The sequence below is a fragment of the Scyliorhinus torazame genome, chromosome 28 (assembly GCF_047496885.1).
Source record: "Scyliorhinus torazame isolate Kashiwa2021f chromosome 28, sScyTor2.1, whole genome shotgun sequence".
Lineage (NCBI taxonomy): Eukaryota > Metazoa > Chordata > Chondrichthyes > Carcharhiniformes > Scyliorhinidae > Scyliorhinus > Scyliorhinus torazame.
In genome coordinates this window covers 10,321,131-10,342,995 of record NC_092734.1, presented here as the reverse complement: position 1 = coordinate 10,342,995, position 21,865 = coordinate 10,321,131, and the positions used below count along the sequence as shown (strand labels likewise).

The following is a 21,865-nucleotide window of genomic DNA, read 5'->3' as shown; positions in this document are numbered from 1 at the left end:
TCGCAAAAGCCCTCAGTTGCATATACCTGAATGCATTCCCTTGGGGCAACCCATATTTCTCGGTCAGCGCTCCCAGACTCGCGAACTTCCCATCCACAAACAGATCTTTCAGTTGCGTTATTCCTGCTCTTTGCCACATTCCATATCCCCCATCCATTCCCCCCGGGGCAAACCTATGGTTGTTTCTTATCGGGGACCCCCCCCAAGGCTCCAGTCTTTCCCCTATGCCGTCTCCACTGTCCCCAAATCTTCAGTGTAGCCACCACCACCGGGCTTGTGGTGTAGTTCCTCGGTGAGAACGGCAATGGGGCTGTCACCATAGCCTGTAGGCTAGTCCCCCTACAGGACGCCCTCTCTAATCTCTTCCACGCCGCTCCCTCCTCCTCTCCCATCCACTTACTCACCATTGAAATATTAGCGGCCCAATAATACTCACTTAGGCTCGGTAGTGCCAGCCCCCCCCATCACTGCTACGCTGTAAGAATCCCTTCCTCACTCTCGGGGTCTTCCCGGCCCACACAAAACCCATGATGCTCTTTTCAATCCTTTTTAAAAAAGTCTTCGTGATCACCACCGGGAGGCACTGAAACACAAAGAGGAATCTCGGGAGGACCACCATCTTAACCGCCTGCACCCTCCCTGCCATTGACAGGGATACCATATCCCATCTCTTGAAATCCTCCTCCATCTGTTCCACCAACCGCGTTAAATTTAACCTATGCAATGTGCCCCAATTCTTAGCTATCTGGATCCCCAGGTAACAAAAGTCCCTTGTTACCTTCCTCAACGGTAGGTCCTCTATTTCTCTACTCTGCTCCCCTGGATGCACCACAAACAACTCACTTTTCCCCATGTTCAATTTATACCCTGAAAAAATCCCCAAACTCCCCAAGTATCCGCATTATTTCTGGCATCCCCTCCGCCGGGTCCGCCACGTATAGTAGCAAATCGTCCGCATACAAAGATACCCGGTGCTCTTCTCCTCCCCTAAGTACTCCCCTCCACTTCTTGGAACCCCTCAACGCTATCGCCAGGGGCTCAATCGCCAGTGCAAACAATAATGGGGACAGAGGGCCTTGTCCCTCTATGGAGCCGAAAATATGCAGATCCCCGTCCATTCGTGACCACGCTCGCCACTGGGGTCCTATACAACAGCTGCACCCATCTAACATACCCCTCTCCAAAACCAAATCTCCTCAACACCTCCCACAAATAATCCCACTCCACTCTATCAAATGCTTTCTCGGCATCCATCGCCACTACTATCTCCGTTTCTCCCTCTGGTGGGGCCATCATCATTACCCCTAACAACCTCCGTATATTCGTGTTCAGCTGTCTCCCCTTCACAAACCCAGTTTGGTCCTCGTGGACCACCCCCGGGACACATTCCTCTATTCTCATTGCCATTACCTTGGCCAGGACCTTGGCATCTACATTTAGGAGGGAAATAGGTCTATAGGACCGGCATTGTAGCGGGTCCTTTTCCTTCTTTAAGAGAAGCGATATCGTTGCTTCAGACATAGTCGGGGGCAGTTGTCCCCTTTCCTTTGCCTCATTAAAGGTCCTCGTCAGTACCGGGGCGAGCAAGTCCACATATTTTCTATCGAATTCGACTGGGAATCCATCTGGTCCCGGGGCCTTTCCCGCCTGCATGCTCCTAATTCCTTTCACCACTTCTTCTACCTCGATCTGTGCTCCCAGTCCCACCCTTTCCTGCTCTTCCACCTTGGGAAATTCCAGCCGATCCAAGAAGCCCATCATTCTCTCCCTCCCATCCGGGGGTTGAGCTTCATATAATTTTTTATAAAATGTCTTGAACACTCCATTCACTCTCTCCGCTCCCCGCTCCATCTCTCCTTCCTCATCCCTCACTCCCCCTATTTCCCTCGCTGCTCCCCTTTTCCTCAATTGGTGTGCCAGCAACCTGCTCGCCTTCTCCCCATATTCGTACTGTACACCCTGTGCCTTCCTCCATTGTGCCTCTGCAGTGCCTGTAGTCAGCAAGTCAAATTCTACATGTAGCCTTTGCCTTTCCCTGTACAGTCCCTCCTCCGGTGCTTCCGCATATTGTCTGTCCACCCTCAAAAGTTCTTGCAACAACCGCTCCCGTTCCTTACTCTCCTGCTTCCCTTTATGTGCCCTTATTGATATCAGCTCCCCTCTAACCACCGCCTTCAACGCCTCCCAGACCACTCCCACCTGGACCTCCCCATTATCATTGAGTTCCAAGTACTTTTCAATGCACCCCCTCACCCTTAGACACACCCCCTCATCTGCCATTACTCCCATGTCCATTCTCCAGGGTGGGCGCCCTCCTGTTTCCTCCCCTATCTCCAAGTCCACCCAGTGTGGAGCGTGATCCGAAATGGCTATAGCCGTATACTCCGTTCCCCTCACCTTCGGGATCAATGCCCTACCCAGCACAAAAAAGTCTATTCGCGAGTAGACTTTATAGACATAGGAGAAAAACGAGAACTCCTTACTCCTAGGTCTGCTAAATCTCCACGGGTCTACACCTCCCATCTGCTCCATAAAATCTTTAAGTACCTTGGCTGCTGCCGGCCTCCTTCCAGTCCTGGACTTCGACCTATCCAGCCCTGGTTCCAACACCGTATTAAAATCTCCCCCCATTATCAGCTTTCCCATCTCTAGGTCCGGAATGCGTCCTAGCATCCGCCTCATAAAATTGGCATCATCCCAGTTCGGGGCATATACGTTTACCAAAACCACCGTCTCCCCCTGTAGTTTGCCACTCACCATCACGTATCTGCCCCCGTTATCCGCCACTATAGTCTTTGCCTCGAACATTACCCGCTTCCCCACTAATATAGCCACCCCCCTGTTTTTCGCATCTAGCCCCGAATGGAACACCTGCCCCACCCATCCTTTGCGTAGCCTAACCTGGTCTATCAGTTTCAGGTGCGTTTCCTGTAACATAACCACATCTGCCTTAAGTTTCTTAAGGTGTGCGAGTACCCGTGCCCTCTTTATCGGCCCGTTCAGCCCTCTCACGTTCCACGTGATCAGCCGAGTTGGGGGGCTTCCTACCCCCCCCCCCTTGTCGATTAGCCATCACCTTTTTCCAGCTCCTCACCCGGTTCCCACGCAGCTGTATCTCCCCCAGGCGGTGCCCCCCCGCCCATCCTCTCCCATACCAGCTCCCCCCTCTCCCCAGCAGCAGCAACCCAGTAATTCCCCCCTCCCACCCCCCCCCGCTAGATCCCCCGCTAGCGTAATTACTCCCCCCATGTTGCTCCCAGAAGTCAGCAAACTCTGGCTGACCTCGGCTTCCCCCCGTGACCTCGGCTCGCACCGTGTGACGCCCCCTCCTTCCTGCTTCTCTATTCCCGCCATGATTATCATAGCGCGGGAACCAAGCCCGCGCTTCTCCCTTGGCCCCGCCCCCAATGGCCAACGCCCCATCTCCTCCACCTCCCCTCCTCCCCCCATCACCACCTGTGGGAGAGAGAAAAGTTAACACATCGCAGGATTAGTACATAAAACCCCTCTTTGCCCCCCACATTCGCCCCACCACTTTGTTCGAACGTTCTTTTTAATAACCCGCTCATTCCAGTTTTTCTTCCACAATAAAAGTCCACGCTTCATCCGCCGTCTCAAAGTAGTGGTGCCTCCCTCGAAATGTGACCCACAGTCTTGCCGGTTGCAGCATTCCAAATTTTATCTTCTTTTTATGAAGCACCGCCTTGGCCCGATTAAAGCTCACCCTCCTTCTCGCCACCTCCGCACTCCAGTCTTGATAAACGCGGATCACCGCGTTCTCCCAATTACTTCTCCGAGTTTTCTTCGCCCATCTAAGGACCATTTCTCTATCCTTAAAACGGAGGAATCTCACCACTATGGCTCTGGGAATTTCTCCTGCTCTCGGTCCTCGTGCCATCACTCGGTATGCTCCCTCCACCTCCAACGGACCCGCCGGGGCCTCCGCTCCCATTAACGAGTGCAGCATCGTGCTCACATATGCCCCGACGTCCGCTCCCTCCACACCTTCAGGAAGACCAAGAATCCTCAGGTTGTTCCTCCTTGCGTTGTTTTCCAGTGCCTCCAACCTTTCCACACATCGTTTCTGATGTGCCTCCTGCGTCTCCGTCTTCACCACCAGGCCCTGTATATCGTCCTCATTCTCGGCTGCCTTTGCCTTCACGACCCGAAGCTCCCGCTCCTGGGTCTTTTGTTCCTCCTTTAGCCCTTCGATCGCCTGTAGTATCGGGGCCAACAGCTCTTTCTTCATTTCCTTTTTGATCTCTTCCACACAGCATTTCAAGAACTCTTGTTGTTCAGGGCCCCATGTTAAACTGCCACCTTCCGACACCATCTTGCTTTGTGCCTGCCTTCCTGGCCGCTGCTCTAGAGGATCCACCGCAATCCGGCCACTTTCTCCTCCTTTTTTCATCCGTATCCAGGGGGGATTCCCTTCTGGTTTACCGCACAGTGTTTTTAGCCGTCAAAATTGCCGTTGGGGCTCCTATCAAGAGCCCAAAAGTCCGTTTCACAGGGAGCTGCCGAAACGTGCGACTCAGCTGGTCATCGCCGCACCCGGAAGCCAACACATTCATTTTAACCGCCTGTACCCGACCTGCCAGTGACAGGAAGGCCGTCCCACCTTGCCAGATCAGCTTTCCCTCTCCCCACCAAACTAGCGATGTTGTACCTGCGGAGCCTCCCCCATTCTCGGGCAACCTTCACCCCCAGGTACCTAAAGTGAGTCCCTGCCCTACGGAATGGCAGCCCCCCCACCCCCGCCCCCACCCCCTGCCGAGACACCACAAAATACTCACGATTGTCTAGATTTAGTTTGTACCCCGAGAAAGACCCAAACACCCGAAGCAGCTCCAATATTCCCCCTATCGACACACTCGGTTCCGACACGTATAACAGCAAGTTATCGGCATATAAGGACAGCCTATGTTCTATCCCCCCCCCCGCACTATTCCTTTCCATACCCCCAAACTTCTTAATGCGATGGCCAACGGCTCAATCGCGAGTGCCAACAGCAGGGGGGGGACATAGGACATCCCTGCCTAGTCCAACCGTGGAGGGAAAAGTATCTCGAGCTGATGTTGTTTGTGCGGACACTCGCCCTCGGCTCCTTATATAATAGCTTTACCCAATTCACAAATCTTGGTCTAATCCCAAACCGCCCCAGAACTGCCATCAAGTACCCCCATTCTACCCGATCAAACGCCTTCTCGGCGTCCAATGCCACAACTACCTCTGTTTCCTTCCCTTCCGCCGGTGCCATAACAACGTTCAAAACCCTTCTAATGTTCGAAAACAGCTGCCTCCCTTTCACGAACCCCATCTGATCCTCCCCTATCACCTTCGGGAGGCACTCCTCCAGCCTACCCGCCAGTACCTTCGCCAATACTTTTGCGTCCACGTTCAAAAGCGATATGGGCCGATACGACCCACACTCTGTTGGATCCTTATCTTTTTTCAGCAACAGGAAAATCGATGCTTGCCCCAATGTTTGTGGCAACACCTCCTTCCCTATTGCCTCTTCAAACATCCCCACCATCAGGGGTGCCAGCTTATCCTTGAAATTCTTATAATATTCCACCGGAAACCCATCTGGCCCGGTCACCTTCCCCGACTGCATCCTCCCAATCGCATCCTTTGTCTACTGCTCCACTATCGCTCCTTCTAATGTAGCCCTGTCCCCCTCCCCTAACCTCGGGCACTCTAACCCATCTAGAAATTCCTGCATCTCCCCCAGGTGGCTCTGACCTGTACAACCTCTAAAATTCCTCAAAGACCTTGTTAATCAGATCCGGAGCCACCACTCCGTGCCCTGTCTCTCACCTGAACAATTTCCCTTACCGCTGCCTCCCTCTGGAGCTGACCTGCCTTATCTCCATGCTCGTAAACTGCACCCCTTGCTCGCTTCAGTTGGCGCACCGCCTTCCTGGTGGACAGTCAGTCGAAGCTCGCCTGTAGTTCCTTCCTCTTTTCCAACTTCGGAGGGTCCCCATCTTCTGCATACCTCCTATCTACCTCCAACATCTCATCTATTACCCTCTGCCGCTCCAACCTCTCCTCTTTGTCCACCTTGGCCTTAAACGAGATCACCTCACCCCTCACCACCGCCTTTCGCACCTCCCAGACGACTGCCTTCGACACCTCACCTGTACAGTTTAAACCTACATATTCCTCAATTAACTTTTCAATTTTGTCACAGAATCCTTGGTTCCCCAAAAGTCCCAGATCTAATTTCCACCCCGGTCTCTGCGCTAACCCCTTCTCCAGTACCATATCCACCCAATGCCTGTCTATCTAATACCTGTCCCTACAACTATCTTTGGTACTTTTGTATTTTGTATCGCCCACCAACTGTCTGTCACGATTCACAGGTTCCACAGCATTCGCACCTCCCACAAACTCTGGTTACATCGGTCAGTCAATTCGTTAAGTTAAACAATAATTGGCGAGCACAACCTCAGTGGATATTTGGCTATCGGGTCGATGCATTTCCCGGAAGTACTTACTGTAACGGTGGAGGTCAGGCGGCGGAGTGGATTCGGACACTGGTCAGTGGCTGTAACGATGAGTGTGTAGCGGCCGTGGCTTATCTCATAGTCCAATTCCTTCACTGCTTTGATCTGGCCCTAGAACATAAGAACATAAGAACTAGGAGCAGGAGTCGGCCATCTGGCCCCTCGAGCCTGCTCCGCCATTCAATGAGATCATGGCTGGTCTTTTATGGACTCAGCTCCACTTCCCGGCCCGAACACCATAACCCTTAATCCCTTTATTCTTCAAAAAACTATCTTTATCTTAAAAACATTTAATGAAGGAGCCTCTACTGCTTCACAGTTTGATACAAAGAACAAGGGATTGATATGATTGCATTTACCCCACATCTACGTTGTCCTTAGGCAGCTTAGGAACCTTTTAAAACTTTGTTTGGTGTCTTCATAACATGATCAGAGTAGGTGTACTCACTCTCGTTAAGAACGAGTAGCTCACAGAGCCGGGTTTGCTTCCAATGCACAGGCCGGCGTCGCCAAACAAAGGAAACCTTTAGGACTACATTCACAACTTCACCTTGCCTGGTGACTGGCGGGAGTTTCCTTCCACCTCACCGCCGCCCAGCTCTCTGTCCCCAACACCTGACAAACCCCAACACATCACGAACCTCCCCCCCCCCCCCAGTTGCAAAGGGAGTTTGCCTTGTGCCCTTGAAAACTCACCGTGATATCGTGGACAGCGAACGTGTCGTAGATATTCCCATCCACAATGGCGTACGTAACGGTTCCGTTGGGGCCTTCATCCTGATCTGCTGCACTCACGGTGATGTTGAAAGAATTCAAGGTGAATGGCCCCTCATTCAAGGTGGTTTCATACTGTTGTTGCCGAAAAGCCGGATGATTGTCATTCTCGTCCAAAATATGTACACAGACTGTGGCCGTCGCCTGCGGTGAACACAATACAGGGCTAGTCATACAATGGTACAACACAAAAACCTATTTGGCACAACATGCTCATTGCAGTCTGCATTGTAATTGGATGCAGGTGGTGTTCTGAGGATTCACATTAATAGGAACAGCCAACAATGTTGTGGGGTTAGAAGGTGCCTGTTGGTAATGTGTATCTAAATAACTCACACAACTGGGTAACAATTGGCTCTATTCTTCACTCTCTGGCGCTACAGAGGGTGGTGGAGGCAGGTACTCGCACAACGTTTGATTAGCAATGCCTTATACAACTGTGTAAATATTGGCTCCAGTTCTATCCTTCGCTGTCTGGCTTCACAGAGGGTGGCAGAGGCAGGTACTCTCCCTACATGAAAGAAGCACCTGGATGATAACTTAAATCGCCATGGCATTGTAGGCTAGAGGCCAAGTGCTGATAAATGGGCTGAGTACAGATTGGTATTGGAGGGTCAGAATATACATGGTGGGCCGAAGGGCCTGTTTCTGTGCTGTATGGCTCTATGATGTGAGCAGATTCTTTAAAAGAGCTGTCCCATTTTGTCCCACTTCCCCACTCTCTCCCCATAGCCCTGCAAATGTTTTCTTTTTTTTTTTTAAATTTAGACTACCCAATTCATTTTTTCCAATTAAGGGGCAATTTAGCGTGGCCAATCCACCTAACCCGCACATCTTTGGGTTGTGGGGGCGAAACCCACGCAAACACGGGGAGAATGTGCAAACTCCACACGGACAGTGACCCAGAGCCGGGATCGAACCTGGGACCTCAGCGCCGTGAGGCTGCAGAGCTAACGCACTGCACCATTTCCTTTTGTAAGTTGCTGTTGAATTTGCTTCTGCCACCTTTTCCAGCAAACTCATGACAACTCAGGGGTGATTCCAAGGCTCCTTTGACATCACCTTTCACAACCTCTACCAGCTCGAAGGACAAGGGCAGCAGACACATGGGAACTCCACCACCCTACAAGTTGCCCCCCAAGCCACTCACCATCCCGACTTGGAAATATATCGCCGTTCCTTCACTGTCACTGGGTCAATATCCCGGAACTCCCTCCCCAACAGCACTGCGGGTGTACCTACACCACATGGACTGCTGCGGTTCAAGAAGGCAGCTCACCACCACTACCACCTCCTCAAGGATGCTAAGGGATGTCAATAAATGCTGGTTGAGTCAGCGAAGCCCACATCCCATGAATGAACAAAATAAAATGTTTAGACACAGAAAAAATCTTCTCCTACATTTATGAAGGTGCAAATTATTCCCGTCGGGGAATGCACTTTCGACAAGGCAGAAATACAACTTTGCAAGGGGGGGTTAAAGCTTAAATGAAAAATAACACTCAGGAAATTTCTCTAAGGAACCAAAATTGAAAATTGCTTTATGTTCCCAAACAATTGCATGTTAGCCTCATGACTAACATGGCAAAAGAAACACAAACATAACCCACGCACTTGCCCTCACTGTTTTCCAGTCCAGATGAGGACTCCCTCCAGATAATAACAAGCTCCCACAGGCCGCTTTGCAAACGCTGACACACTGCCAGGGTAAGAAGAGTTCACACTCATCGAGGCCCGACTTATCCACCAGACCATTTATCAGGAGAAACTCCAGGAATCACAGCCAGAATCCGGAAGGAAAACACGAGGGCAGCCCTTGATGCACCAGTGGTGAACGATAAAGCTCATAGAGGTCTACAGCTCGGAAAAGGCCCTTCCTTCGGCCAATCGCGCCCGTGCCAGTCAGAAACAACCACAAAAACAAAAACAAATGTGCGATAGAGGGCATCCTATCCGGCTGCATCACAGCCTGGTGTGGGAACTGCTCGGTCCAAGAGCACAAGAAACTGCAGCGTGTGGTGAACTCAGCCCAACGCATCACACAAGCTGCCACCCCCACATTGATTCTGTATATACCTCCTGCTGCCTCAGGAAGGCAGACAGCATTATCAGAGACCCCTCCCACTCAGGCATTGCCTTCTTCCAGACCCTTCCATCAGGCAGAATATACAGAAGTCAGAAGACCCGCACATCCAGACATAGGAACAGCTTCTTCGCCACAGCTACTGGACTCCTCAACGACTCCCCCTCAGACTGATCTGTTCCCTGCAAGAACACTATTCACGGCGTCCTATGCTGCTCTTGTGTGGCCCTTGTTCCGCACTGTAATCAATCACGGTTTGTTGATGTACCATTTGTCAATGTCCTCTGTTGATTATTCTTTTGTCTACTATGTACGTACTGTGTACGTTCCCTTGGCCGCAGAAAAATACTTTTCACTGTACTTCGGTACATGCAACAATAAATATCAATATCAATGTAGCACAATCAATCACTCACGAGACGAGATGAGAAGGAGTCGAACGATGGCTTTATTACGCAGACTTGTTCCCCAGCAGCACAGTTACAGAATGCGGCTGCTGGGAGTACCCGGGCTCTTATACTCCGCCTTACTGGGTGGAGCCAGTAGGCGGCTGATCCAATCGTGACCCAACGTCGATCCACCAATAGCCTCTCGGCATCACAGGGTACCTTAATATCTCTAATACATACCACCACATTCACCCCTTGTTAAAAAAGAACCCGGCGGGGTAGTAGGCCGTATGGTGGTAGGGGTTTACAGAGTCAGTACCTAGGATGCCGCTAACACGTGGGTTGTAATCTCGGGAATACTCCCTGTGCCACGTGCAAGTGAGGCTAGAAATAGGAAGATAGAGCAGCTAAACACGTGGCTAAACAGTTGGTGTAGGAGGAATGGTTTCCGTTATCTGGACCACTGGGAGCTCTTCCGGGGCAGGTGTGACCTATATAAGGATGGGTTGCATCTAAACTGGAGAGGCATGAATATCCTGGCCACGAGGTTTGCTAGTGTCACACGGGAGGGTTTAAACTAGTATGGCAGGGGGGTGGGCACGGGAGCAATAGGTCAGAAGGTGAGAACATTGAGGGAGAAGTAGGGAATAGGGACAATGTGGCTCTGAGGCAGAGCAGACAGGGAGAAGTTGCTGAACACAGCGGTTCTGGTGGCCTGAAGTGCATATGTTTTAATGCAAGAAGTATTACGGGTAAGGCAGATGAACTTAGAGCTTGGATTAGTACTTGGAACTATGATGTTGTTGCCATTACAGAGACCTGGTTGAGGGAAGCGCAGGATTGGCAGCTAAACATTGCAGGATTTAGATGTTTCAGGCGGGATAGAGGGGTATGTAAAAGAGGTGGCGGAGTTGCGCTACTGGTTAGGGAGGATATCACAGCTGTACTACGGGAGGACACCGCAGAGGGCAGTGAGGCTATATGGGTAGAGATCAGGGGCAGTGAGGCTATATGGGTAGAGATCAGGAATAGGAAGGGTGCAGTCACAATGTTGGGGGTTTACTACAGGCCACCCAACAGCCAGCGGGAGATAGAGGAGCAGATAGGTAGACAGATTTTGGAAAAGAGTAAAAACAACAGGGTTGTAGAGATGGGAGACTTCAACTTCCCCAATATTGACTGGGACTCACTTAGTGCCAGGGGCTTAGACGGGGCAGAGTTTGTAAGGAGCATCCAGGAGGGCTTCTTAAAACAATATGTAGACAGACCAACTAGGGAAGGGGCGGTACTGGACCTGGTATTGGGGAATGAGCCTGGCTAGGTGGTAGAAGTTTCAGTAGGGGAGCATTTCGGGAACAGTGACCACAATTCAGTAAGTTTTAAAGTGCGGGTGGACAAGGATAAGAGTGGTCCTAGGATCAATGTGCTAAATTGGGGGAAGGCTAATTATAACAATATTAGGCGGGAACTGAAGAACATAGATTGGGGGCGGATGTTTGAGAGCAAATCAACATCTGACATGTGGGAGGCTTTCAAGTGTCAGTTCAAAGGAATTCAGGACCGGCATGTTCCTGTGAGGAAGAAGGATAAATACGGTAATTTTCGGAAACCTTGGATAACGAGAGATATTGTAGGCCTCGTCAAAAAGAAAAAGGAGACATTTGTCAGGGCTAAAAGGCTGGGAACAGACGAAGCATGTGTGGAATATAAGGAAAGTAGGAAGGAACTTAAGCAAGGAGTCAGGAGGGCTAGACGGGGTCACGAAAAGTCATTGGCAAATAGGGTTAAGGAAAATCCCAAGGCTTTTTACACGTACATAAAAAGCAAGAGGGTAGCCAGGGAAAGGGTTGGCCCACTGAAGGATAGGCAAGGGAATCTATGTGTGGAGCCAGAGGAAATGGGCGAGGTACTAAATGAATACTTTGCATCAGTATTCACCAAAGAGAAGGAATTGGTAGATGTTGAGTCTGGAGAAGGGTGTGTAGATAGCCTGGGTCACATTGAGATCCAAAAAGACGAGGTGTTGGGTGTCTTAAAAAATATTAAGGTAGATAAATCCCCAGGGCCTGATGGGATCTACCCCAGAATACTGAAGGAGGCTGGAGAGGAAATTGCTGAGGCCTTGACAGAAATCTTTGGATCCTCACTGTCTTCAGGGGATAAACATAGAACATAGAACATAGAAAATACAGCACAGAACAGGCCCTTCGGTCCACGATGTTGTGCCGAACCTTTGTCCTAGATTAATCATAGATTATCATTGAATTTACAGTGCAGAAGGAGGCCATTCGGCCCTTTGAGTCTGCACCAGCTCTTGGAAAGAGCACCCTACCCAAACTCAACACCTCCACCCAACACCAAGGGCAATTTGGACATTAAGGGCAATTTATCATTAGCCAATTCACCTAACCCGCACATCTTTGGACTGTGGGAGGAAACCGGAGCACCCGGAGGAAACCCACGCAGACACGGGGAGGACATGCAGACTCCGCACAGACAATGACCCAAGCCGGAATCGAACCTGGGACCATGGATCTGTGAAGCAATTGTGCTATCCACAATGCTACCGTGCTGCCCTTAAGAACAAATAAATCTACACTATATCATTTTCCCGTAATCCATGTACCTATCCAACAGCTGCTTGAAGGTCCCTAATGTTTCCGACTCAACTACTTCCACAGGCAGTGCATTCCATGCCCCCACTACTCTCTGGGTAAAGAACCTACCTCTGATATCCCTCCTATATCTTCCACCTTTCACCATAAATTTATGTCCCCTTGTAATGGTGTGTTCCACCTGGGGAAAAAGTCTCTGACTGTCTACTCTATCTATTCCCCTGATCATCTTATAAACCTCTATCAAGTCGCCCCTCATCCTTCTCCGCTCTAATAAGAAAAGGCCTAGCACCCTCAACCTTTCCTCGTAAGACCTACTCTCCATTCCAGGCAACATCCTGGTAAATCTTCTTTGCACCTTGCATCCTCCGGATGTCCCGGAGGACTGGAGAATAGCCAATGTTGTTCCTCTGTTTAAGAAGGGTAGCAAGGATAATCCAGGGAACTACAGGCCGGTGAGCCTTACGTCAGTGGTAGGGAAATTACTGGAGAGAATTCTTCAAGACAGGATCTACTCCCATTTGGAAGCAAATGGACGTATTAGTGAGAGGCAGCATGGTTTTGTGAAGGGGAGGTCGTGTCTCACTAACTTGATAAAGTTTTTCGAGGAGGTCACAAAGATGATTGATGCAGGTAGGGCAGTGGATGTTGTCTATATGGACTTCAGTAAGGCCTTTGACAAGGTCCCTCATGGTAGACTAGTACAAAAGGTGAAGTCACACGGGATCAGGGGTGAACTGGCAAGGTGGATACAGAACTGGCTAGGTCATAGAAGGCAGAGAGTAGCAATGGAAGGATGCTTTTCTAATTGGAGGGCTGTGACCAGTGGTGTTCCACAGGGATCAGTGCTGGGACCTTTGCTGTTTGTAGTATATATAAATGATTTGGAGGAAAATGTAACTCGTCTGATTAGTAAGTTTGCAGACGACACAAAGGTTGGTGAAATTGCGGATAGCGATGAGGATTGTCAGAGGGTACAGAAGGATTTAGATTGTTTGGAGACTTGGGCGGAGAGATAGCAGATGGAGTTTCATCCGGACAAATGTGAGGTAATGCATTTTGGAAGGTCTAATGCAGGTAGTGAATATACAGTGAATGGTAGAACCCTCAAGAGTATTGAAAGTCAGAGAGATCTAGGAGTACAGGTCCACAGGTCACTGAAAGGGGCAACACTGGTGGAGAAGGTAGTCAAGAAGGCATACGGCATGCTTGCCTTCATTGGCCGAGGCATTGAGTATAAGAATTGGCAAGTCACGTTGCAGCTGTATAGAACCTTAGTTAGGCCACACTTGGAGTATAGTGTTCAATTCTGGTCGCCACACTACCAGAAGGATGTGGAGGCTTTAGAGAGGGTGCAGAAGAGATTTACCAGAATGTTGCCTGGTATGGAGGGCATTAGCTATGAGGAGCGGTTGAATAAACTCGGTTTGTTCTCACTGGAACGGAGGAGGTTGAGGGGCGACCTGATAGAGGTCTACAAAATTATGAGGGGCATAGACAGAGTGGATAGTCATAGGCTTTTCCTCAGGGTAGAGGGGTCAATTACTAGGGGGCATAGGTTTAAGGTGAGAGGGGCAAAGTTTAGAGTAGATGTACGAGGCAAATTTTTTACGCAGAGGGTAGTGGGTGCCTGGAACTCGCTACCGGAGGAGGTGGTGGAAGCAGGGACGATAGTGACATTTAAGGGGCATCTTGACAAATACATGAATAGGATGGGAATAGAGGGATACGGACCCAGGAAGTGTAGAAGATTGTAGTTTAGTCGGGCAGCATGGTCGGCACGGGCTTGGAGGGCCTGTTCCTGTGCAGTACATTTCTTTGTTCTTTGTTCTTTGTTCTAACACGGCGACTATGCTCCGATATCAACTACTAGTACTACTTACAATACCGCTTTTACTGGGCAACCCCAAAAAATTATTTACAGAGGCATTTCTTGCTTTACTATACTGATTCGATGAGTCGAATGGGTGCCCTGGTCGTCCTCGCCGATCGTCTTAGCCCGGGTGGTGATGCAGGCGCAGGTTCGGGCCCCGTCGTCCCTGGGAGCGTCGCGATGCCTCTTCCTGCTCCAATACCCCTACCGGGGGAAGGACCGATCCACCCGGGAAGTGGAAGGGGGCGGCTGTTGGGTGCGCCGGTGGGAGGGAGGGGGTGATTGGTGTTGGGGGCGTGTGTGGAGCTCCAGAGGGGGTGACTGGTGTTGGGGGGGTGTGAGGAGCTCCAGCGGGTGCCAGGTCCCGCAGGGAGATCGTGTCCTGTTGGCCGTCGGGCTGGCCTGGCTGGCAGCCCCGGGACCCATCTTGCTCCGAAAGACACACAAATCGGACCCGTTGGTCGAGAGGGTTCATCTCCTCCACGCGAACTCTCGATATGCCTACGTGGCGTATCGAGGGTTCGCGTGGAGTAGATGAACCCTCTCGACCAACGGGTCCGATTTGTGTGTCTTTCGGAGCAAGCTGGGTCCCGGGGCTGCCAGCCAGGTCGGAAGTGACGTTCCGGAGGAGGACTTCCTAGGGAAGACAAGGAGGCGTTCGTGAGGTGTTTGATTCGTTGTTATACACAGCAGCGACCGGATGGAGTGGAGGGTGTCCGGGAGGACCTCCTGCCAGCGGGAAACTTCTGGACCGTAGGGCCAGCAGGACGGTCTTCCAGACCGCTACGTTCTCACTCTCTACCTGACCGTTCCCCCGGGGGTTGTAACTGGTCGTCCTGCTCGAGGAGATGTCCTTGCTGAGCAGGAATTGACGCAGTTCGTCGCTCATGAAGGAGGACCCCCTGTCGCTATGTATGTAGGCGGGGAAACCGAACAGTGTAAAGATGGTGCCGAGGGCTCTAATGACCGTGGCCGCGGTCATGTCGGGGCAGGGGATAGCGAAAGGGAAACGGGAGTATTCATCAATCACATTCAGGAAGTACGTGTTGCGATCGGTGGAGGGGAGGGGGCCTTTGAAGTCCAGACTGAGGCGTTCAAAGGGGCGGGAAGCCTTTATCAGGCGCGCTTTATCTGGCCAGTCGAAATGCGGCTTGCACTCTGCGCAGATTTGGCAGTTCCTTATGGCGATCCTGACGTCCTCGATGGAGTAGGGCAGGTTGCGGGTCTTTACGAAGTGATAGAACCGAGTGACCCCCAGGTGGCAGAGGTCCTTGTGGAGGGCTCGGAGGCGGTCCATTTGTGCGTTGGCACATGTGCCGCGGGATAGGGCATCGGAAGGCTCGTTCAGCTTTCCGGGACGATACAAGATCTCATAGTTATAGGTGGAGAGTTCGATCCTCCACCGCAAGATCTTGTCGTTCTTGATCTTGCCCCGCTGTGCATTATCGAACATGAAGGCAACGGATCGTTGGTCAGTGAGGAGAGTGAATCTCCTACTGGCCAGGTAATGCCTCCAATGCTGCATAGCTTCCACTATGGCCTGGGCCTCCTTTTCCACTGAGGAGTGGCGGATTTCTGAAGCGTGGAGGGTGTGTGAAAAAAGGCCACGGGTCTGCCCGCTTGGTTAAGGGTGGCCGCTAGAGCTACATCGGATGCATCGCTCTCGACCTGGATGGGGAGGGACTCGTCGATGGCACGCATCGTGGCCTTTGCGATATCCGCTTTGATGCGGCTGAAGGCCTGGCGGGCCTCTGTCGACAGGGGAAAAACCGTGGACTGGATTAGCGGATGGGCCTTGCTGGGGAGAGGGTACGCATCCAGCTGCGTGTACCTATTGATGGTTTGACTATAGTCTACGACCATCCTCTGCTTCTCCCCGGTCTTTACAACTACTACCTGAGCTCTCCAGGGACTATTGCTGGCCTGGATTATGCCTTCCCTCAGCAGCCGCTGGACTTTTGACCAGATAAAAGATCTGTCCTGGGCGCTGTACCGTCTGCTCCTAGTGGTGACTGGCTTGCAATCCGGGGTGAGGTTCGCGAACAGGGAAGGCGGGTCGACCTTGAGGGTCGCGAGGCTGCAGATAGTGAGTGGGGGTATAGGGCCGCCGAATTTAAACTTTAAACTTTGGAGGTTACACTGAAAATCCAATCCCAGGAGTGTGGCAGCGCAGAGGTGGGGAAAGACGTAAAGCTGGTAGTTCTTGAACTCCCTCCCCTGCACGGTGAGGTTCGCGATGCAGAACCCTTTGATCTCTACCGAATGGGACCCTGCCGCCAGAGAAATTTTTTGATTACTTGGGTGGATCGGAAGGGAACAGCGTCTTACCGTATCGGGGTGTATAACACTCTCCGTGCTCCCAGAGTCGATCAGGCAGGGCATCTCGTACCCGTTTATAAATACTGTCGTAGTTGCTGTTTGGAGCGTTCGGGGCCGCGACTGGTCCAGGGTCACAGAAGCCAGTCGCAGTTGCTGCATCGGGGAGTTTTCTTCAGGCCCCGTGGGGCCGTCCATCCCGGGGTCCTAAGCCGTCAGCCAAGATGGTGGCATCCACGGGTCGTACACGGTCAGCGGTGGACAAGATGGCGCCGCCCATGGATCGCACGTTGCCGGAGGAGCACAAAATGGCGGCGCCCATCCCTCCCGCATGGAGTCCGGGACCCAAGATGGCGGCGCCTGCTGGCCGCACATGGATCGCTGGGGGGGGTCGAGTTTGGGGTTCTCCCCTGGAGATTGCGGCTACCCCCCGGGCCTGGCACACTGCTAAAAAGTGTCCCTTTTTGCCGTACCCTTTACAGAGGGCCGGGCGGGACGGACAGTGCATTCAGGGGTGTTTCCCTTGCCCACAGAAGTAGCAGCGGGGCCCCCCCCGGGTGATCTGCCGCTCTGGCAGCGCAGGCCTGCGGGGGGGTCCCGGGGGTTCGGTCGCGGCGGGGGTCCACGGTGCCCAAGGGGCTGTCGCGCGGTCGGGGGCATAGGCACGGGCGTTCTGCGATGCCACATTGAACGAGGCAGCGAGGGCCTGTGCCTCTTTGAGGCCTAGTGCGTCTCTTTCCAGCAATCACTGGCGATTTTGGGATGAAAGCATACCTGCCACGAACGCATCTCGGACCTGTAGCTCTGTGTGTTCGTCAGCCGAAACCGATGGGCAGTTGCAGTTCCTCCCCAGTATTAACAGCGCACTGTAGGATTCGTCCAGCGATTCCCCGGGGATTTGCCTTCTCGTTGCGAGCTGGTGGCGTGCGTAGACCTGGTTGACTGGTCGAACGTAGATTCCTATCAGCATGGCGAGCGCCGCCTGGAAATCGTCCGCATCCTCTATGAGAGTGTAGATTTCAGGGCTCACCCTGGCATGCAGGACCTGCATTTTCTGGTCTTCTGTAGTTACGCCGGGGGCCGTTCGGAGGTATCCATGAAAATACGCTAACCAATGTTTAAAAGTGGCCGCTGAGTTTGCCGCATGGGGGTTGATTCGCAGACATTCCGGAATGATTCGGAGCTCCATGTCCTTTAAAGTTTGCTTAATAAATTGTAGCACAATCAATCACTCACGAGACGAGATGAGAAGGAGTCGAACGATGGCTTTATTACGCAGACTTGTTCCCCAGCAGCACAGTTACAGAATGCGGCTGCTGGGAGAACCCGGGGTCTTATACTCCGCCTTACTGGGTGGAGCCAGTAGGCGGCTGATCCAATCGGGACCCAGCGTCTATCCACCAATAGCCTCTCGGCATCACAGGGTACCTTAATACCCCTAATACATACCACCACAATCAATAAATATTCTAATCCCATTTTCCAGCACTTGGCTTGTGCAAGTGCACATCTAAGTACCATTCCTCCTCTTCGGAATGTCATACTCTACTCCTCAGCCACCCTCTCAGTTGGACACACAAGGTCCGATTAAAGGCAGAAAGTACTGAAAAACTGAGCAGTTCCGACAGCACCCGAGAGAGAGAAAAGCAGAGGCCGTGATTCTCCAGTCGGAGTCTGCCCCACCACCGCTGCCAGTGAGGACGGAGAATATGGGCGCTCAGACAAACTGGAGAATCCCGCTGGCGCGGACGGACAGAGAAATCCAACCAGAGTTAACATCAAGTCCAATAGGATTCTTCTTCGGAAATGACCAGAGGCAGAAATGTGATGGGTTTTCATGCTGTTGAAAAAGAGGGGTGGGGGGGGGAAAGAGAGGCAAATAGGGAATGTCATGGACAGGTTAAAGGGCGGGGAAGATTAAATTACAAACACATCATGGAACAAAGGAAAAGAGAGTGGGAAGGGGAGTCGTAAAGAAACAAAGCATCGGTCCAGAGTAGGTATTAATAGCAGAATAAAGGTCAGTGTCGTCTGAAAGAAAAGCATGCGAATGAGATACAGACTGGGCCTAAGGTAAGCTGTAAAGTGCATAATTGGTCTGCTAATGAACATTTAATACAATGAATAAAGTATTTATTAAACCAAGAAAAGTGAACTATATTATGCCAGACAGAAAGGTTGGAAAGATCTCAGTTTCCACAAGAAGATGATTCAAATTCCCACCGTTCCTTTACCCTCGCAATATCTTTACAGACATATAAACCAGTGAAGAGTTACCACCACCTTGACACAAAAGGCTCTTGCTTGGCACTGGCACAGTTGCAAACTGTCGTCTCCCGGTGAATTCCTTAGCTTGATCCTTACAGTCTGTCTCCTCCATCTGACACACACACACACACACACACGCACACAGAAGCTTCTTCTCTTAACTCCCGTCTTTTCTATGTCTGTGTCCCTGGATCACTGTCGCTAGGCAACAGCAAAGTTCTACTTTGTGTTATCGTCCCCCGAGTCACTGAACTTAAGACCATAAGACATAGGAGCAGAATTAGGCCACTCGGCCCATCCAGTCTGCTCCGCCATTCAATCATGGCTGATATTTTCTCATCCCCATTCTCCTGCCTTCTCCCCATAACTCCCGATCCCCTTATTAATCAAGAACCTATCTATCTCGGTCTTAAAGACACTCAGTGACTTGGACTCCACAGCCTTCTGCGGCAAAGAGTTCCACAGATTCACCACCCTCTGGCTGAAGAAATTCCTCCTCATTTCTGTTTTAAAGGATCGTCCCGTCAGTATGAGGCTGTGCCCTCAGGTTATATTTTCTTCTACTGGTGGAAACATCTCCACATTCGCTCTATCCAGGCCTCTCAGTGCTGCCTCTCATGTTTCAATGAGATCCCCCCTCATCCTTCTAAATTCCAACGAGTACAGACCCAGAGTCCTCAACCGCTTCTCATGTGACAAGTCCTTCATTTCAGGGATCATTCTTGTGAATCTCCGGACCCTCTCCAAGGACAGCACATCCTTCCTTAGATACGGAGCCCAAAACTCCTCACACTGCTGCAAATGGGCTCTGACCAAAGCCTTATACAGCCTCAACAGTACATCCATGCTCTTGTATTCTAGCCCTCTCAACATGAATGCTAACATTGCATTTGCCATCCTAATTGCCAACTGAACCTGCATGTTAACCTCGAGAGAATCCTGATCTAGGACTCCCAAGTCTCTTTGCGCTTTTGATTTCCGAAGCCTTTCTCCATTTGAAAAATAGTCTATGCCTCTATTCTTCCTATCAAAGTGCATGTTCTAGGTCCACTCTCCCAGCTTGTAGAGGTCCTTCTGCAGCTTCCCCAACACTACCTGTTCCTCTACATGTCTTTGTATCATCATTCAAACCCCTTTTAACCTATGTCTTTAATTTCAGCGGTTGTCCGACCTCACAAGAAATATTATATATATATGCAGACAAACCTAAAAGAAACTCTTTTCGTGACAAGTCTGTCCAGATTTCCAGGCAAAATTATGCATTGATGATAACGCCAAGCTAATGCTCTGGGGAGAGGGAGTTCAAATCGCACCAAGGCAATTGGCTGACTTTAAATTCAGTTTATTAAAAACTCTGGAATTAGCGATGGTGACTCGGAAACTTATCATCAATTGTTATGTCAAAAAAAAACTTTCATTGATGTCCTTCAACGAAAGAAATCTGCCTCCTTACCTGGTCTGGCCTACATGTGACTCCAGACCCACAGCAATGTGGTTGACTCTTAACTCAAGGTCAGTAAAGGATGGCAGCAAGTCTGGCCCCCACCAGCCATGCCCGTAGCAAAATGAGATGACGACTGATCTGTTCTGTAACTCTGTCCATCTATTTTGATTCTGTGACCGTCAATGTCAGGATTGAAGTTTCATTGTTTTGTATACTCTGTGCACATATTTATAAAGTCAAGGATTCTATAGGCAGTTTAAAAATAAATAAAAGCCAGCATTCTGAACTGGCCCTGCCAGGTTTGAAGAGTTTTGTGGATAAACCTCCAAGTCTGTCTTTTCCGGTACTCCAATCTGAAAGTGTATTTGTTTAGAGTTTAATTTGCTTTTCAACTCTCCAAATTGCGGATGGAGGGCAGCCTCTCCACCCTGTGCCCTGGCATGGCGGGGGGGACCTGTTGGAATTCTTGACTCTTGAGAAGGTTAAGTTTGAACTGAGGGGAAGGATGGAGGGGTTCTACAATTCATGGGCATTATTCATCGTGCACTTTCAAGAACTGGATAACATCGAACATTAGTTGGGGCGGGTGGGTGAGAGGGTTGGGGGGAGGGGGTCTGTGTGTGTTAATGGCGACTATGGGTGATCCCCAATTCCTTTTTGTTATTTATTTGTGTGAACATGCGGGCTAATGTTTGGGGTTTGGTGGGAGGATGGGATCGTTGTTATTGATATGGGGATTGACATATTTGGTACTGATTATTGTTTGTTGTTGGTGGGTGTAAATTTGGGAGAAAATGTGTGTGGGGGGGGGGGGGGGGGGGGAGAAGAGAGAGAGGAGCAGCAGGGAGATTTGTGCACACCCAGGTAATGCACACTTGAACCCGATTGTGTACAAAGTCAGCGAACAGCTTCCGCAGCCACTCAAGTGCTTGGGTTTGCGAAACACAATTTCTTTCACTCTACAGCGACAATGAACGAAATGCTGAACCAGGCACCAGACAGACCACACCTAGAGTGCGCCATAGCCATTTGGGACCCATGCTAAAAACATGACCCCTCCTTGAGGCATGTCACTGCCAGCCAGCATGCTTTACTGCTTAGAAACTACTCGCAAGATACCAGCGTCTCCCCCAATTGGTCATAGAATCCGTACAGTATAGGAGGCCATTTGGCCCATCGCGTCTGCACCGATCCTGCAAAAGATCACCCAAGCTAAGCCCAATTACCGCCCTTTCCCCGTAACCCCACCTAACCTTTTTGGACACTAAGGCTGCAATTTAGCAAGGTCAATCCAGCTACCCTGCACATCTTTGAACTGTGGGAGGAAACCGGAGGCACCCGGTTGAAACCCACGCACACACGGGGAGAAGGTGCAAACTCCACACAGATTGTCACCCAAGGCTGGAATTGAACCCGGATCCCTGGCACTGTGAGGCAGCAGTGCTAGCCACTGTGCCGCCACACCACCCTAGTCACGTCGCTAAGCAGTGGGCCTCCAGAACGGAAGACAGTCTTGTAGGTTTGTATGCCTCTATAACATTTTGAAGGGACAATTAAACATTTCTAAGCATACATCAAGGCGAAAAGTGAC

The 21,865-nt window shown here is 50.9% G+C and overlaps 1 protein-coding gene across 7 annotated transcripts in view; it reads right to left on the bottom strand.

Moving 5' to 3' along the window:
- cdh23 (cadherin-related 23) overlaps positions 1–21,865 on the bottom strand; it is an 815,609-nt gene that overhangs the window by 102,827 nt on the left and 690,917 nt on the right. For all 7 annotated transcript variants that reach the window (XM_072491426.1, XM_072491427.1, XM_072491428.1 and 4 more), the window contains 2 exons: positions 7,209–7,430; positions 6,504–6,623 (listed from right to left, as the gene is read on the bottom strand). In XM_072491426.1, the coding sequence (XP_072347527.1) occupies positions 6,504–6,623; positions 7,209–7,430 (342 nt within the window). The remainder of the gene's footprint in view (positions 1–6,503; positions 6,624–7,208; positions 7,431–21,865) is intronic.